This window comes from Pleuronectes platessa, chromosome 6 (assembly GCF_947347685.1).
Source record: "Pleuronectes platessa chromosome 6, fPlePla1.1, whole genome shotgun sequence".
In the NCBI taxonomy this organism is placed as follows: domain Eukaryota; kingdom Metazoa; phylum Chordata; class Actinopteri; order Pleuronectiformes; family Pleuronectidae; genus Pleuronectes; species Pleuronectes platessa.
In genome coordinates this window covers 10,355,123-10,372,980 of record NC_070631.1, presented here as the reverse complement: position 1 = coordinate 10,372,980, position 17,858 = coordinate 10,355,123, and the positions used below count along the sequence as shown (strand labels likewise).

The 17,858-nt window shown below is 42.4% G+C and overlaps 1 protein-coding gene, 1 long non-coding RNA gene and 1 other non-coding gene across 6 annotated transcripts; 2 read left to right on the top strand and 1 right to left on the bottom strand.

Moving 5' to 3' along the window:
• Positions 1 to 1,688: 1,688 nt before the first annotated feature.
• On the bottom strand, positions 1,689 to 1,760 carry trnaa-ugc (transfer RNA alanine (anticodon UGC)). The gene has a single exon. It is a non-coding gene; the product is annotated as a tRNA-Ala (tRNA).
• Positions 1,761 to 4,136: 2,376 nt separating this feature from the next.
• On the top strand, positions 4,137 to 5,866 carry LOC128441733 (uncharacterized). The gene is made up of 2 exons (XR_008338755.1): positions 4,137 to 5,042; positions 5,434 to 5,866. It is a non-coding gene; the product is annotated as an uncharacterized LOC128441733 (long non-coding RNA).
• Positions 5,867 to 6,942: 1,076 nt separating this feature from the next.
• LOC128441731 (tumor protein p53-inducible nuclear protein 2) lies at positions 6,943 to 16,856 on the top strand. 4 transcript variants are annotated; one of them, XM_053423809.1, is made up of 5 exons: positions 6,943 to 7,259; positions 11,323 to 11,684; positions 12,372 to 12,527; positions 12,780 to 12,936; positions 13,025 to 16,856. In XM_053423809.1, exons 2-5 carry the CDS (start codon positions 11,561 to 11,563, stop codon positions 13,290 to 13,292), a joined length of 705 nt encoding a protein of 234 aa, XP_053279784.1. In that variant the 5' UTR covers positions 6,943 to 7,259; positions 11,323 to 11,560; the 3' UTR covers positions 13,293 to 16,856. The 4 variants fall into 4 exon arrangements, with proteins under 4 accessions (XP_053279784.1, XP_053279783.1, XP_053279785.1 ...); XM_053423808.1 differs by having other exon boundaries at positions 12,369 to 12,527; XM_053423810.1 differs by lacking the exon at positions 12,372 to 12,527.
• The last annotated feature ends 1,002 nt before the right edge of the window (positions 16,857 to 17,858 follow it).

Below are 17,858 nucleotides of genomic sequence, written 5' to 3'. Positions count from 1 at the left end.
GATCCGGCACAGGGTTGACAAAGTCGTGTTTCCTGTTTTGTCTCTTGACTAAGCAACAAAACCCTCAGGTTAGACCGAACCGTGTTTTCAGTAATGATGTGTGACAGCGAAGAAACTGAGTCAGCAACAGGCGAAACGTACCAGACCCGTTTTCATGATCTGTATTTGTTTTATGGAAATTATATTTCCTAACACGTCCCTCAACAAGCCTTTTTGACATATGTAGCAGCTTTGACATCTGATATTTACACTATAGGACCTTTTAGTTCAGACTAAGACTGACCTTCTTCTCTCTGCTGTTGTTATTAATAACATCATCACATCTATAAGAAGGCCTATTACTATTATTGTCGTCCGTTCACAGTGCTTCAATACAACTCTGATTGTTCTCCCTTTCTCTTCTCCCCCTCTTCCTCTCTCTCTGCTCTTCTCTTTCCCTTTGCCACACTCACCTCTCCTATCTCACCCATTTCTCTTTTCGCACCCCAACCCATCACGGCAGGTGGCCGCCAACACTGGGCCAGGCTCTGTTAGAGTTTTTTTTCCCACAGTGCTTGCTCATTGTAGGAGCTGTTGGGTTTCTCCGTAATAATGAACCTTATTGTGGAAAGTTCCTTTAGATCTTATGTGTGGTGATTTGGCGCCATACAAATCAAATTGAACGGAACCTTGGCAGACATAAATGTGATTTTCTAAATATGCTCGTTTCTTGACTACTACTGTCAAACCATAGTTAGGATCAGACAGGACTGGCTAATGTTTCTCATAATTTCCCACCTTCAGGAATGTTGACTTTGGGACTGGATGTGTGTCATGTAGTTAAAAGTGTTTCTTTCAGGTCACAATGTACAGCCCTCTAAGTGGGTTAGGCATTTACGGGCACCTGAATAGTACATGTGAAGGTTAGACTCAGAGTGGTTTTGTTTCATGGCAGATAGTGTGTCCTGCTTGCTGATGAGCTAGCCTAGACTAACTTGCTAAAAGAAGAGGACATTAATACAGCCATATTTCTTATTAGGTTGGGCTCAACCAGAGTGTGTGTGGGTGTGTGGGGAGGCATAGGGTCAGCACTTTGACTGTAAACTGTGGCACTCGATGGTGAACACAAAGCCACCACCAACGTCTGATTTTGAAAGATATTTTGTCAAGTAACTTAAATCCTCCAGTTTATAGTACATGTCAAACATACACGCCACAATAAAACACATATCAGATACATACATAAGAATAAATAAATACTGGCGATACAGTGTTGTTTCTTTGTCTCTGGAAATCTACACACAAAAACTCATACACTTTAAATCTTACTAAGATATAAATAAATGTATGAAAATATTCCAATATTCCTATTTTTTCTCATTCCCTTACCACTCCATATTTCTTTTAAAAGATTGACATATTTTCCTATTTATGGTAAACAGATATTGTATTTAATTAAGCCCAACTTCATTGGGCTAAATTAAACAAAACAAAAACATTTAATCCGACTGTTACATAACACAAATGTAGATTTAAAAACAAATGATGAAATGATGAATTGGTGAAACACTCGACAGAACACAAGCTGGTAGGAACCGAGTTCATTTGGAGATTTAACGTTACAGTTTATATTACTAAACGCGTTTTTACGATAATGTCAGATTTCCCTGGAAAGACAACAGCTCCCGGGAAGCAGAAAAAAAAAAGTGTGGAGATGCCGGGGATTGAACCCGGGGCCTCATACATGCAAAGCATGCGCTCTACCACTGAGCTACATCCCCTTCCGTGATGATACGTCAGACATGATCCTATTTAAAGATACATACGCATTGATCTTCCGTGTGACGTCAGAACTATAAAAGGAGACGGCTGTTGGGCTGGATATTTTTGCTCTGCTGCCAAGTTATGTAATTCAGGTCACAAACTTTAGACTGGTTTTAACCCTGACCTGGCTCCACGCACGATATTTCGATCAGTGAGAGTGTTCGAGTTTTAAAGGCACGTCGAGGTGCTACAGCTGTTTCTAAAGCCGGTTCCTCAACACAACAGCTGTGTGGACACAGGTTGGAAAGACTGGAAAAGAAAGTTGCTGAGTTTTCCTTCTGATCTTCCCTCTGTGTTATTTTTAGCCTCCAGGTCATGTTTGGGTTTCAGTCAGAGGACACATCTGAGCAAGGGGCCACCTCTTCCTGCCACGCTGGAGGGAAGGAAAACAGCACATCGGTGGGGATGACGAAATGGATCACTGTGTTTCATCTGGACCCTGAGTAGGAATAATACATGTCCTCATCAAAGACGCACATGCCTCCGAATACACACTGATCAACTCAGTCGCACACAAGCAGCTGCAACTCACTGCTTTCTCCATAATCCTTAGGGGAATTTAAAATAGCCCCCGTGTTACGTTTCATAATATCCTCCAGGGGAGCGTGAACGAGGGCCTGTCGTGCCCCCTCTGGAGAGCACAGCCTGTCCCCACTCATGTCTGTGTTTATCAGCACATGCTTGCCAAGGACACACTTACAGGCCCTGTTTGCTTTAGCCTTGTAGGGACAGAGCCATGGGATGGACATGTGACACACAGCCTTCAGCAGGGCTGCACGGGAAAGGAGTGACAGGGTCTGCTGGATGTAAACACACAGGCCTGTAGAGTTATCTCACAGGAAGATGGGGGGGAGTTGTTGTGTAAATTTGAATCGGTGACACCATGTTGCCTCTGTGTTGTGCTGAGTAATGACTAGTAACATGTGTGGTGGTAGAGGTTTATCTAAGGACTGTATGGGGCTTTGGAAGGCAGCCAGTGTAGACTGTATGCAACATGAGATGCGGAAGGTGATAAACGAAGGCCACAGGCCTCCAGACGTTAGAGTGGATAGGATCACAAGGGAATACCAAGGGGATAAATAAGATCTTAAATAACACCTTGCCCCAGATGGAGCCATAACTTTAAAAATAGTGGTTCAGGTCCCGTGCCATTCAATTTACCACAATAAGAACCAAAGGAAAGCAGCCAATCAATGAATTTGAAAAGCTAAAGCAAATAAATTTGTGTCATTTTCGCATGAATATTGATTATCAAACTATTTAAGGAAATCGTTTATTAGATTTATCAACAAATTAACTCCATTCTATTCATAAACATGAAATTAATTATTTGTAATTAACTGAGCTATAAAAAAATCAAATATTTATTCATTTCAATGTAGTGAACTATAAAGTAACCACAATTAGATACTCAAGTGAAATACAAATAGCTCAAACTTGTACAGCACAAGTTCAGTTATGTACTTAGGTAATTCATCAATCGCTGTCACTGTCACTGTCACACACGCACACACACTTACACACACACAAATGCACATAGACACATTTGGAACAGACATTAAAGGGTTGCAGCAGAAAAGAATTATATTTGGCAGCAGCAGCATTCGGCAGCCATTGAACTTTCTACAAAAGCTTTTTCACCTACGATTTACATGAGTCTTTGTATTTTGCATGTTCATGTCCTGCCGCTGTCTGGTACAACATAGCTCACATCACAGGGTGGCTTTCGACTTTGATGTGGATGCAGATGGAGATCCCTTCTGTGTTAGTTTGACATTTGGGGAAATACTACTATTCACATTATCAGAATCAGAATCAGAATCAGAATTCTTTTATGCCATGTATATTTGCACATACAGGAAATTGCCTTGGAGTGCTTGGTGCACTGTACAAACAACAATATAAAAACAACAATATAAAAACAACAACAATATATACAGTAAGAGAGTTACATGCGGTTCTAAGGTGCAGAGATTGGTGATAATGCCAATAATATAGAGTTATAAATTATGTGCGAGGGGGGGGGGGGGGGGGTCAGCAGAGTCAGTGTGATGCAGAGTCAGTGTGATGCAGGGGGCTTGTTTGTGAGCCCCACTGTCTTGGGGAAAAAACTGTACATGTATTTAATGTACTGATATGGAAGTTGTATTGACAGCATTGATTAGCTCTGCAAAGTAATTCCTCTAAAATGTCAGTCCAATGCAGAGAGATCTGCCACTTGAACAACCCCACTGTGTCCTATTTCTGGCCTGCTGCACTGTTGCTGGCCCTGTCATGTGATGGTGCTCTGTATCTTCTGCTGCTGCTGTCTTATCATTCGCCAGCACACTCAAGGAAGAGGATGAGCTGTCAAATGGCTATTTTTTTACAAGTAAGTTCATAAACTGTTTCAAGTATCAACACATAAGAAGCCAGACCTCCAATTGAACCAGTCCATCGCCACACCTTGGTCTTCAACCGTTAAATAAATACCAGCATTTACCGCCCAGGGATTGATTGGTTGGAGGCCGCACATGCCTGTGTTAGTGGTGTCAGCCGGAGCAAGGGCAGGCACGCTGTTAAACAAGTGCTTCATGACACATTCATGAACACAGGCAGAGAGGGGAGGGAAGGGGACCCATTGCTTTAACCTTTCACCCATTTCTCCCACCCTCTCTGCAAACTGTGGGAATCCAGGGAAGCCAGTTAACTTCAGTGAAACCTGCAGCCTGGTTAAAGCAGAAGAAGAAGACAATGGAAAACCATAACCTCTTCTCTCTCCGTGTACTTGAGCGGTGGATTCAAGCACCAATTATTTGTGCATGATGTGGCTGTAATCAAATGCGCTAAAGGATAATGTCTTGAATTGCCTTTTCTGTGCATGACTAGTTGCTGACATGGCAAAACGAGCCCCAAAGACATGACATAACAAGCTCTGCCAGGCCTGTGACTTCTGCTGAATAGTTTGTAAGCACACACGCAAGATGCACAAACTGTTCTTTCTAAATGTCTGCAGTCACCGTGTTACCGGGGGTTTGGATATCACCATCATCACTGCAGGATGATTGCGTGTGTGTGTGTGCGTGTGCGTGTGTGTGTGTGTTTGTGTACAAGTGTCTGTGCGAGTTGCCTAGCACCTGGTAACTGTATAGGCCGAAACCTTATCATCCTGCCTTTCAAAGGCTCTCACTGTGCTGGATTCTTGCTGTGGTCTCTCGCTGGTGTGGCAATAAGGCGACAAAGTCTGCCAGAAGAAAAATGTGAGTAAATATCTGGAGGCATAGCCCTGTTAGGTGTGGTCCACTTGTCTTCAACTCATGCAGTCTCTATGACAGGCCTTCACGTGTGTTATGATACATAAGATAAACTGAGTCCTGAACAAAACATTTTAGCTTCGCAGTCATACGCTTTACATCAAGAGTCTCTGTCAATCCCACTTAGCTAAACTTTGGTAAATGCCCAAAGTAGTGTAAAGTAGACTATGATGTAATCTGATGTAGATATTTAATTCTCTATATAACTACAGGATCTACTTGACCAGTGATAAGTTAAAAGGTGCAGAAAGTAAACTGGAACTTAAAAATATATTATTCTACATAGTGAAGTAAATGTGGAATTCATTCTTGAACATTGTATTTTGTTCTTTTCCAGTGGGAGCACTGTGTTTTTAATGGCAGTGACACACCGTAGGAATCCTGAACGCTTGCATGGTTCAGGTTTATATGCTCCAACGCTCTGGGTGACCTGTCCACTTTGTGCAGATCAAAGATCTCGAAAAACCAGTTTGCTCTGGTTGTCCTGGCCAGTGCACATTGTGCATGTCTAAACAGTGTCCTTCTATTGTTTTGTTTTTTTCTGATGATTATTGACCATCATTTCTCAACCTGTCTAACTTTTACAAGTTCTCTTCTTTATTATTTGTTTCCCTTTCTCCTTTTGCAAATCTTTTGGGGTTTCCTAAATTGTGAGGAGGTTCCAAGTGTAATAATCTGTTCACATTTGCTCAATTCTGCTCTTCAGTTTTGATGCTGTTGCATTATATGTTCAAATAAAATGACAAATAAAAAACACACGCCACCTGCAATCATGGACTCCAGAGGTCTTGATGTGTATGTGTATTATCTTATAGACTTATTAAAAGACAGGTTGGATGATCTTTCACCTACAGAGACACACACACACACACACACACACACACACACACACACACACAAACAAACACATAGTCATCAGTTTGCACAATCTGCAATGATAAGAGGCGGTGGGGATTCTTCTTCAAGCTTTTACAGACTGCAGAGTGTAAGAGTGACCACCAGGGGGGCTTTTCAAACCTCTCCAAAGCCCATTGGTTACTGAAATGCTGCATTCAGAAAAAAAAACATCTGATTGGCTGGCCCTCGCCACCGAGGCGGACTGAGCAGAGGGATGTTGGGGGGAGGGGAGAGAGGTCTATTTACAAATGAAACTTAAAGTAACATCACCAGCATCAATGGACAGGGACGCTTAATCTAGTTTATAAACTGGGGCTATAAATACAATTTGAGGATGTAATGTTAGTGTCAGGTCCTTAGTGCAAGATTAATTATAGGAATCTGCAAAATAGCGTGTTCTGCTTCTTTCATCTCTGACAATAAAAATGAATATAAAACAAATAGAATAAAATGATAATTGTGCAGTGCAACATTACATAACGAAACACAATCCACAAAATAGAATCTGGTGTCCAGAGGCTATTCAGCGGGTGTTCTAACAATTTAGTAGCAGAAGTTTCAGCTCTACGTCAATTTCTTTAATGAACCACCTAGTTGACAATTCTATGACTTTGCTGTCGACAAATCTTCATCCCTCCCTGCTGTAGAAGGCCTGCATCTGAGGCAGTTTGAGAGCAGACTCTGGATCAGTTTACCATCCCCCCAGCCAGATCTGGAAACAGCAGGGCCGGGGAAGGTGGAGGCCGATCGTGGATCAGTCTCCGGGTGAAGTCACCACCAGTCCCATCTGGGAGCAGGTTGACAGCTCCTCTCTCGCCCTGCCCCCACCCCCTGTTACCTAGAGGCCCTCGGCTTGTGGCTTGTGTAAAATTCCCATTGGTCGATTTGTTTGGTGTGGGCGGGGCCTGTGGGCGGGGCCGGGAGTATTGTGATCTCACAATCAGCTGTTTTGTACGTTCTACATTCTGATCCGAGGATCAGCTGGAGGCAGCAATAAACAGAGGCCAAATCTGCAGCGGAAAAAAAAACTGAAGGGAGGACAGGATAGAAAAAAAGAGCTGCAGATGTTATGATCTGAAACGTCAGTGTAAAAAAAAGATTTTTACACGAAGCCCTTCTTCTGAGAAGAAAGCCTTTTATTTTTGTATAACGGTGTTTTTGATCTACCTCACTTTAAAGGCTATCTAAAGCTATGCTTTAAGAATTGTTGTCGTTTCTACTGTGTGTGAGATCTCGTTTACAACTTGAATAACATTGCGAAGGCAGGTAAGCTATTCTCAATTTCTTATTTCTTATTTGCTCGTAACAATCGTTGTGTCTTTTGTGTGGAAGTGTGTGATCTCAGAGGCATCATATGTCTCTGCCACTGGAGCCGCTGCATTCCTCGCAGGCTTATCTACACCAGATACCAGCTGTTATGAAATCATACGACATGTATGTTATTCTAATGAAACGTTGTGTGTGACACAGGAGCTATCTTTGACTGCCGTGCCTTGTAGCCGCTGATGACCTATTATTAGGTCATGGGTAGATTTGAAAGCAGCAAACACCTACACGGTTTAATGAGGTCGATTCGACGTCCAGCACTTGGGAAAAGAACCCCAGGCTGCATACGTGGAGGTTACAGTCTGCAGGACATAGGACATACAGCAGCAGCTCGTTGTTTTCCAAACCGCAGCAAATGAATGCTGATGTGGAGTCAGGTCGATGGCGGATGTTGATGTTTTATCTGGGAGGTGAACCCCTGCACAGAGTCGATGTTTCATATTCCACAAAGCCGCAGATGTTAAAACCGTCGAACCAGCGTCTTTACTGTGTCGTCCCGAGCTTTTCCACTCGATGTCTTTCGTGCACAGTCGCAGAGCCACAACTGTCATTGCTCTGACCCTTCAGCCGGGAGCTTATACGGATAATTCATGTTTAACCTGGATCCGCTGCACTCGCACTCCCGGCTGTCGATCGATGTCGGTTCATTGTTTTATTACACAAATCAAGGGGGTTTTCGTGTGTTTTGCCAAATGTAAACACTGTCGCTGTGAGCACCGTATTTTATTTTCATCCTGTCACTGGATTCAGCTCGATGACCGTCGACAGCAGCAGCCACTCGCTCATCGATGGATATGCTGTAGTCAAACTGTAGATCGGACACAAGGAGCCAAACTGATCGTTTACACGCTCTGATAAATAGGATATTTTTGACATGTTTGCTCCTTAGACTTTTTCTCTCCTCCTTCCTCCGGTCGCCAAAAAAGCCGGAGCCTCTTCGGTTAGTGTCAGTGACGTAAGCGTGACGCCACATGCGTCTTGTTTTTATTTCGCGAGTCCCCTCCCAGCACGGGCCTCGCCCCTCCCACTTTTCTTTTAAAGGACCATTGCCAAATAAGAGTTCATAAGTCAAGATCCTCCCCACATATCAGGATGTGCAGTTGTTCCAGTATAAAGAATTTTTTTATTTAGAGGCTTTTGAGCGCAAGCATAAAATGAGCACATGCACACATAAGGATTGGGTAAAGCTGCTCTGACTGATCAGTGGGAAACTACAATAACACCAACTAGATCCAGATATTTATTCAGATCTGCACCAAATTGCACACACTCGTAAACATCAGTCCTTGAGACATGCATATGTTTTTTCATCAAGGTCGACAAATTATTTGCAGAGAAATCAATGAAAATGCTAGAGAAAGTCTGGATATGTCTCCTGTTCCAGATCTGCACCAAAATGTAAGGGCTTCTGCCTCGGCCCAACCCACCAGGGTTCGTGGAAATCCTACGGTGGAAGGATTATAGTGCTAAATTGAAACAGACAGGGGGGGAAACAGAACCTCAATTGGCTGAGGTAGAAATTAGTCCCAGTTAGTCCCGGGTTAGACGCTAATGGGCATCCTAAGAATAGAATAAAACAGCATGTCTTATCAGATTAATATTGACATCATCATAAATATGCAGAGGGAGCAGTTCTAGTCTCACAAACCAATAATTAATGCAATACACACTATGAAAGGGGAAGAAAAACATGAGCATGATTGTCGGACTTTTTTGATATTATCCAGCTTATAGGTTTTTTACTTCAAATGAGATAAATCAGCATTAACATGTGGTAGTTGTTAGATAAGGCCTCTTCAACCCCCCATGCCATGTATCCAGGAACTCTCTCCTCCAGGCCAAAAGCCATTTCAGTGGCTGTTATTTGACCTCTATTGACAGGATCACCAGCTTTATTTATACTACAGACAAATAGCCCTGAATCAGCCCGTGCAGACAAAAGACCAAACTAAAACAAAAATATTTATTGAGGTCCGTCTTGAGTGTGTGTGTTCTATGTACTGCACCCTATGCGAAGCAACCCCCAGGCCTTCTCTCCAAAAATGTGTTTATCAGAACTTATAGGTCACAGTCTCATGACTTTAGTGCTTTTATTCCAGGAATGCATTAAAACCAGTCTCAGTGTTGAGGACAGACTGCAGAGCCTCAGTTCGTAGTAACTCTGCAAAATCCCCAAAAGTACGACAACCCTGCATGGGCCTTTTTTAATGAATTGACTGGATGGACTTTTTTAAACATGACCTGATAGCACAGGAAAAAGGAGGTAGAACCACCCAGATTAATACAAAATACATCGTTTTTTTTAATCCATTTTCTCCCCCTTTCATTCCTCTCTCACTTTCTCTTGTTATTTCAAGCACACACCAATTCAAACGAACTCATTGACAGCGACTTTATTTGTAAAAATATCTATAATTCCACTTGACATGAGAAACCTCAGGAGCACATGCAGTACTGTCGCAATTAGGACGTCTCTTTAGGATTATCACCATGACGATTCTCCAAATAAGGACAGAAAGTGTCAGCTTCCCAACAAGCATCCATGCATGTCTCCTTCCATGTCTCTCTGCTCCATGCGTAATTAGTTTGGCATTTTAATCTGTGCTCCTTCAATTCTACTAACCTCTGTGGCTGGTAGAATAGTTCAGTGTCAGCAGCACATCTTGTATTTATATGCAGGTATTTTCGGTACAGGCTGTGGGGTCAAACAGTTTGAGGAATGAAAGAGGTTATAAACTGGAATTTAAACCTCTGGAACCTTGAAACAACAACACAAATAAACTGATAATGGAGATAAAGCATATGAGGGGAAAGTCATTTAGCTTAAAGTTCATTACCTTAGTCAGCAGGTATTGCCAGAGGTCGTGAACTCTCTGATCGCTTCAGTCCTTGCCTCTTCTGGACTCACACAATTCAAGTAAATAGCACTTGGCCTTTGAACATATAGGGGTTTGCCTTGTCAGCTGGCTGTTCAAAACACCTGTTCAACGTTACATCATCGTATTTACATGTAGGTCAGATACTTGTCCTTTGCCTCAGTAACTTCTGTCCTCATTTATTTGCCCTTCTTTGTATTTTAACATTGTGCAAAAGCCAGACCTTACAAGAGTCTGGCTCTTTGTCTCACCTCCACCTACTCCTCCTCTTCCTCCTCTTCAGCCTGTCCAGCTGTCCTGAGACTTAGTTATATAAATATCATGGGGGAAGGGACGGACGCCATTGTCCACCAGCTCCTTACTGGCTGAAAACCTTCCTTCACATTCTCACTGATTACCTCAGAGTTCCTCTGCCACATTAACTCACTATTAAGGCCACAAGCTGTAAGATGCAAGATCAAATTAAGATGTTGTACTACTGCAATAACATATTTCCATTGAGGAACCAGTACATACTCCTTTATGGGTTTGACCTGCAGTGCATGACCTTTTCAGTTTATTGAGCAGACCTTAAATCTATAATCGCTTAGCTTTAATCCCGCTGTGATCAATGTTTTATACCAACAATGGATCAAATGACTTTGTGCGTGTGTGAAACTATTCACTTGTCATCAAAAACCCACGGATAATGGAACCACACTCTTAAGTTTCCCTCAGCAACTCGAGTCTTGTGGTTTCTCAGGCCTCCAACTTTACAGTTTAAGGTCATTCTCATTGCTCTCATCACTGTCACCAACTTCTCAGATGTACCAGGAATGTTGTCACTGAGAAGCTTTTTCCCCCCGTGGATTAGCATTCATCATGTGTTCAGAAAAATAACTTCAAATGAATATACAATGTTGTCTATACTGTATGTGCTAACCTGTCTGTAATAAGACGTCAAAATATGGTTTGAGTTTTTCTCACTTGTTGTTCTGCACAACAAAACGACAATCGATCAAGTGGTAAAGAAGTACAAGTTCCCTTTTTAAGTTGTTGCTTCATCGGTAAGATGTGTTGACAGTGATGCACCCAATGACCACTAACCACTCTCTCATCTGCCTCTTTCTCTCCCTCTCTCTCTCCAGGCCTTTGCTCCAAACCAAGTGAAACCTTACATTTGCACTACACAAGCCTGTCCACTCCCGTTTGTAGAAACCGAGATCCAGCAAAGGGCTTCAAAAGAGAAAAAGACTCAAAAGATCAGACAAAGCATTGCATAAAAGCGCAACAAGCGTTTACGTCATCACAAATAAGAAATTCAAATAGGCAGCTAAAGCTTTTTTTTTTGTGGACAACCAATCGCACCTGGCAGCACCTGCAGTCATGTTTCAGCGTCTGAGCAGCCTGTTGTTCGGGGAGGTGGAGGAGGTCGCGGCTGAACTGAAGGGACCCAACCCCTGCGTGACGGAGGCTGACGAGGAGGGATGGATGCTCGTCAATCTGCCTGGTGAGTCTCAGCAGAGGGAGTGTGGGGTTGGATCTGAGGAATAAGATTTAAGATTTAATAAGTTAAGGAATACATCTGTCTTCTTTTGCATGTCTATATCCCAATTTAAGTGCATTATCTATAATCCTGAATCAAGTGTATTGTGTAGAGTGTAAGTGTAAAGTGAATATAAGGTTTGGGGTGGGGTGAAGAATCCTTCGGGGCGTGGCGCAGACGTTTCAAACACATAATTCTCTGCGAACAATCATCTCCTACCTCTTTGTTTATGATCTCAATCATGACAAAGCCAATTACTGAGTGTGAAATTTTTACTTTGCCTGTTCAGAAGCCAACCAATCATCCAAAGCAACATAAAAGTAGCTCTCAGCAGAGTCGAGACAAACATTATGCCGCTGACGTAAATCACCACCTTAGAGGGTCAGCACAACTAATGATGTGACTCTTTTATGTTCTGTGTTTCCTTACCCCCTCTTCTTCCTCCCCTCCAATTATTTTAAACACCCTCACATTCTCCACACTGGTATGTGTGTGCGTGCGTATGTGATCCCTTTCAAAATTGACCCCCCTCAACACGCATGACTTTTGCGTCTACCACATTTGCATCCTTTTTTGCAACTCGCCGCCCCTTCCACCTGTCCTTATTGGCTGTCCCATCACCTGATTTCATCCCCGCCATGTGCTCAGAAGGGTCTGACAGCATGCTGCAGGCAGAGGATGAGACGGGACATCCGCTGATTGCACAATCATCCCCCGACAGTAACCTATCACATCATCAAGACACACATGCAAGGACTGAATTCCCCATTCCCCAGCCGCCTCACAAGCGCCGTAGGACACATAAAGGTCAGGCACGAATTGCACTAGCAACATCAGACCCCCTGTCTTGCCCTAGCGCTAGCCCATCAGACTCGGGTGCCATTACACCCGTGACCCTGCCAAGGCGGGCCAGACTGTCCACGCCCTCCTCCACCCCGTCGATGTCCCCTGGCTCTGGGAGTGAGTGTGGGGGCAGTGGGGGTAGCAGTAGGGCAGGCTCAGAGAGAGGCTGCATGGATGAGAGCTGGTTTGTCACCCCTCCCCCCTGTTTCACTGCAGAGGGAGCAACAGCAGAGGCCAGCCCGATGGAGGACCTTCTCATCGAGCACCCCAGCATGTCTGTGTACGTCTCGCCAAACAACTTATCCATGGTCTCCAACAGCAACCTGTCTGTGGTGGGAGAGGAAAGCCTCGTCGGCCAGGCGAGCAGCATGAGGTGAGAAAAAAAGAACTTATTATGCAAACTTTATTCCACGTTCACTTCTGTCTGACTCACAACAATCGCACCTATTCTCTCCCTGAAGCAGAGTGACTGAACCAGCTGCTGCCGCCGCCATCCGCAGCACTATCCCCACCAGGGTGAGCCGTGGAGCAGCTGCCCAGGCCGGGGCCCTGGCCAAGGTCACCCAAGTGGCCAGGGTCCAGCGTGGCAAGGCTCGCATCGAGAGGCGCCATCTGGGACGCAACCGCATCCAACGCCAAAACCGCACCAGGGAGCAAGTCCCTCGCCACGCAGCGCACGCCAGAAACACCTTACTTCACCAGCCCAGCAAGCGTAACGTCTGCCACTAAGCTCCTGAGCAAGCAGGGGGCATCGTTCAACCTGAGGGCATTAGACACACATTATTAAATATATATTGACCCCACATCATATTTGCTTTCATTTCCGCACATTATATCATGATAAATCAAATACAAACATTAGCTCCTATGTTTTGGTTTACACACAAACTGGCTCCACCTGGTAGTTGTATGCCCCGTTCTGCTGTTATGAACCAAGCCCTCCGAGTTCATCTGTGTAGATCTTTATTGCATTATACATTTTGTCCGTTGCAGTATCTAAACAACTTTAAAAAAGTCTTCAAAAAATATTTACAAAGGTTGTACTTAGTAAAAATAATGTCTGAAAAACAGCACAAAAAAAATGTAGCTCTATTAATTTTTTCTTTCCTGTCTTGGTAAAAATATTCTCCTTTCTTCGACTCTTCCTCAAGGCATGTTATTATTATTTTTTCAAATCAGCCATTACATTAACTCCAAAGTACTTGAGGAGATAATGATATGTAATTGAAACAACCAAGTGTACTTTACTCTTCGATGGAGGAACAGACCTTTCTGCTGGAATCCTTGTAGGATAGAGACAAGTTGAGTTTTAGCATATTTTCAGCGAAAAACGACACATCATGTCCTCAATGTTTTAATTCTTGCAAAATAAAACTTTAATTTTATTCAGAAGAGGTGGAGAGATATACCGTGCTTGGCGAGAGTTAGGGGAAGTTCACTCTGACATTTGTTTCCCTCAATTTTGCAAATTGACAGATGAAGGCGCGGCAACATGTGGCCACCCAATTTCATCACAGGAAACAAATGTTGTGAGATTCCTCTCCTCTCGCTTTTGGTGGAAGGTGGAGAGCAAGTAGACGATGGCGAAAGAAGGAGCAAAGCAGACTAAAGAGTCAAATAAATTACGGGAAGAATTAGAGCTAGGTAGCATTAAAAAAAAGAGGTGATTGATACGAAATGGTCGTAGGAAAGTGTTATGTAACCCTCAGAGCAGCCAGTGAATTTCAACAAGTTGAATTCAACATCAACACTGCTGCAGAGCATTTCGGAAATGACTCTTGTTTTTATGTTTCTCTTGATAATGATCGTCGTTTTTGTACAGATGAAAATTTGTGCAACAGGTGGCCATAATATCATTATTGAGAAGAATTAGACATGCAGTGAAAAGATGCAGGGGCTTGCCTTGGGGTTACAGGGTATGGCAGGTTACAGTAAGTAAAGAGCGGTATCGATGGCAACTCTTTATTTTGTTTTGTTTCTCTTTTTTCTCCTCATTTTATCTTTGTAAGGTTATATTATTTTATAGTCTCTATTTCTCGGTGTGGTTCCAGCAAAGAAAGAAAAGAAAGTCTGTTCCTGCCGGACAAAGACTAAATACAACGCTTGGCTTGTGAAGCCGACAAATTCTAAATAACTACACAGCATGGCAATCATTAAATGTTTTGTCTGTGAACTAAAGCAATGTGCCCGGCACACGCGTTCACCCACAGTGTGTGCTGTGTTAGCCACAGAAAGAAAGTACCATCTATACACATAAATCCCTTTCATAAAATATAATGAAGTCTCTGACTTTCAAGAAGGCACTTGTTGGGAAAAAGAAAGGGAGAAACTATCTCCTTAAAGCCCAACAACAGGCATCTATCGTCCCCTACATCCTGCTTATGGGCCTGCATCACATTTATTCAACCTCCCCGCCGTTACTGTCCATCCCTCTCTCGTTTGCACATCCAGCTCTAACAGTGTCCACTTACAGATCTAGCTAACTGATATGTGTTCAACAACAATAGTAAACAATGGTGCTGAAGTGTATGCTAATGTTTGTAAATTATTTGAGACATGGATGTAAGTTTGCACTGTCATTCATTTCTGTGAGTCAAAGTTATAGCGGTGTGCCGTGTGCTTGTTTTTTGTTTTTTATTTGAGGATTTTGTTTTTTTTCTCTTCTTTTCATTTTGATTCAAACTGTGTGTGAAGAGGTGTACTGACACGTAAACTGCTAGAAACTCTACAAAAAAAGGACATGAATAATGATCGTTTTTATTTATCTTGTAAATATTAAAAACAGAAAAAAAAAGAATTATAACGCTTCGTTAGATGTCAAAGCCTCTCAGGATCTGAGTCATTGTGTCCGATGGGACCGATGAGAATCCTCTCTCTGCTCATTAACAAACCAGGAGGGCGACTCAGTGGCCAAATGTGGTGGTTTCACCCCAGTGTCAGTGTCAGCCAGTTGAGATGCACCATACACAAACAGCACGAGACTCAGAGCTGATGCGCCATACAAAACACTACCCTCCAGAGGGTTCACTTAGCACTGCATCTGCTGTATGGCCGCTGGTGAGGACACAGAACAATGACATGATTTTATTACAATCCGAGAGTCTGGGGTATTTGTTTGTTTGGGGTGCTGGGAAAATGGAAACGTCTTTTCTCGTTAAGATCATCTAGATAAAAAAGATAATTTTTCCCCCCCAAGATATATATAACACAAGATATATATAACACCCATTTTTTCATTTCTGCCAATATTCCTTTTAAATGTCTCTGTTAATTTATAGTATAATTATGAAATTATGTATCCTGTTTATTCCACTGAACAGTGAAGGGAATGCATCTGAGGTGATGAGTCTGTGTACACACACACACAAACACACAGACATACATGCACACACATAGCGATCTGTTTGCTAGGGTTCCTCACATCTTTGGAGCTCGCTATTCTAACTGTGCCTAAGAGGTTGATTTTTGTTCCTGTGTTGTCAAAATAAAAGTCGGTACAGAGTGAAAACAGGGTAATAACAATGAGAGAGCCCCTGTGGATGTGTGAGTGTGTGTATGTACGAAATATATCACCACAGATACCTCTGCCGCTGCAATCCTGTCATGTTTTCCTCAATTTGTATTTCTTCCCTTTCTCACCAGTGTCATGTAAAAATGGCAAAAGTGTTGTCAGTATGCTTTGTGTGATTTTTGAAAATGTGTGGCCATCCAATAATGGGGAGAGATAGTGGTCACCCAATGTGGGGAGACGCTACATTACATGGAAGATGTGGTCAGGGAGAGGACGAGGCAGGAGACAAATAGTTTATATATTTAAGAAAAAGTGAAATTAAGTGTATCAGAAAAAATACAATAGAATATGCTTGTATTTTCCCATATAGGTATTAGAACAGTCGTTCACCAAAAGGATGTTTTAAATGAAAGCCGTTGAATGTCTGGGGAGTTTCATATGTTTTATGTTGTGCCCTGAAATGATGGCAGCTTAAACACACTTGGGGTTTTGCCCGTGTTACATCTCAATTAGTACACCCACCTCCCCCCATTAAACAATGAAATATATAAACATATAAAATTTGGCGTATCTGAAATCTATGGTGATTGTGCCTTTCACCATCTCTGCATGGTTTTTGTGATGTACTGAGTTTTCCATCCCTTAAGTGGGCAGTCGTCCACTGACAGGCCAGACTATGCAAAAAGTCATCGGATGGCTTTTCCAACATCCATCCAGAGAACACAGGTAACCGCCATAAAGAAAAAAAAAGAAAAAAAAAGATCAATAAATACTCAGGTTGACACCTGAATCTTGTGTCATTATTTTCATCCGGGAGAACAGAAGCGAACGGGATTAGAGCAAACAGCGCTTGATCCATTGTCAACAATAATGGAAGACAGGGCAGGACGAGATGGCCAAAACTTATTTCAAGACAAAAAAATGATATCAGTCAATATGGATAATCATCACGATCAATGTCATATTATTATTATAAGTGCAAAAGATGTTTTTTAGTAGAGTTGAGTGAAGATTGTTGTTTTAAACTTGATAAACAGCAAAAACGTACACAAAAGATCACAGTCTCTGTGAGTTTTAATGTATATGTCTTATTTCATCGTGATGGGGAATTCATTACACAATACACTGTATTTTATAAATTGGACTATAATGTATAAGTACACTGTATACTCTAAAATGCAGTACAAAAAAGCACAATATTTCCTGACAAGATCGAGTGAAGTAGATGTATAAAGTAGTTTAAAATGGAAATAGTCACTAGTAGAACAGATATCTGATTTGTACTTCAGGGAACCTTCTTTTTAACCTTCCACCACAGAGATGATAGTGTAAATGCAGGTGTAAGTTGACAGGGGAAGGAAGTGAGCAGGCGGGTGTGGTAATGTGTGTAGACACAGTATCTGAGGTGAATATGGGTGGAGTTCTCTCACGCGTAACTTAATGGTTATTGACTTTGATTAGAGGCTTGAGAAAGGGGTGGGAAATAAAAGTTAGCAAACAATGAGAAGACATGCAAGATGACGTATGTAAGGGTCGATGAAGTATATTAGAGCCAGGAATAAGAATAACATCTGCTATTTCAGAATTGGATATTATTTTGTGGTGTGGAGCTGGTGTTTTGGTGGCCTCAAGGGCATTCTCCTCTTTTGTCCTGTTGGTAATTGAGCCCTTAAAAAAATTATTTCTTGAGCCCCAGCTTTTTATTATTACATGGCAGTGGATCAGTGGGTTAAAGGTGGACAGTACTCACAGAAGATTTTCCCAGGGGGATCTGAGAGAGGAGA

Bases quoted from the DNA above. Each gene is read 5' to 3' on its own strand.
- LOC128441731 (XM_053423807.1), top strand. From the start codon at position 11,561: ATGTTTCAGCGTCTGAGCAGCCTGTTGTTCGGGGAGGTGGAGGAGGTC. The intron at 11,685-12,368 runs GTGAGTCTCAGC...CCATGTGCTCAG, and splicing joins GATGCTCGTCAATCTGCCTG to AAGGGTCTGACAGCATGCTG. The intron at 12,937-13,024 runs GTGAGAAAAAAA...CTCTCCCTGAAG, and splicing joins GGCCAGGCGAGCAGCATGAG to CAGAGTGACTGAACCAGCTG.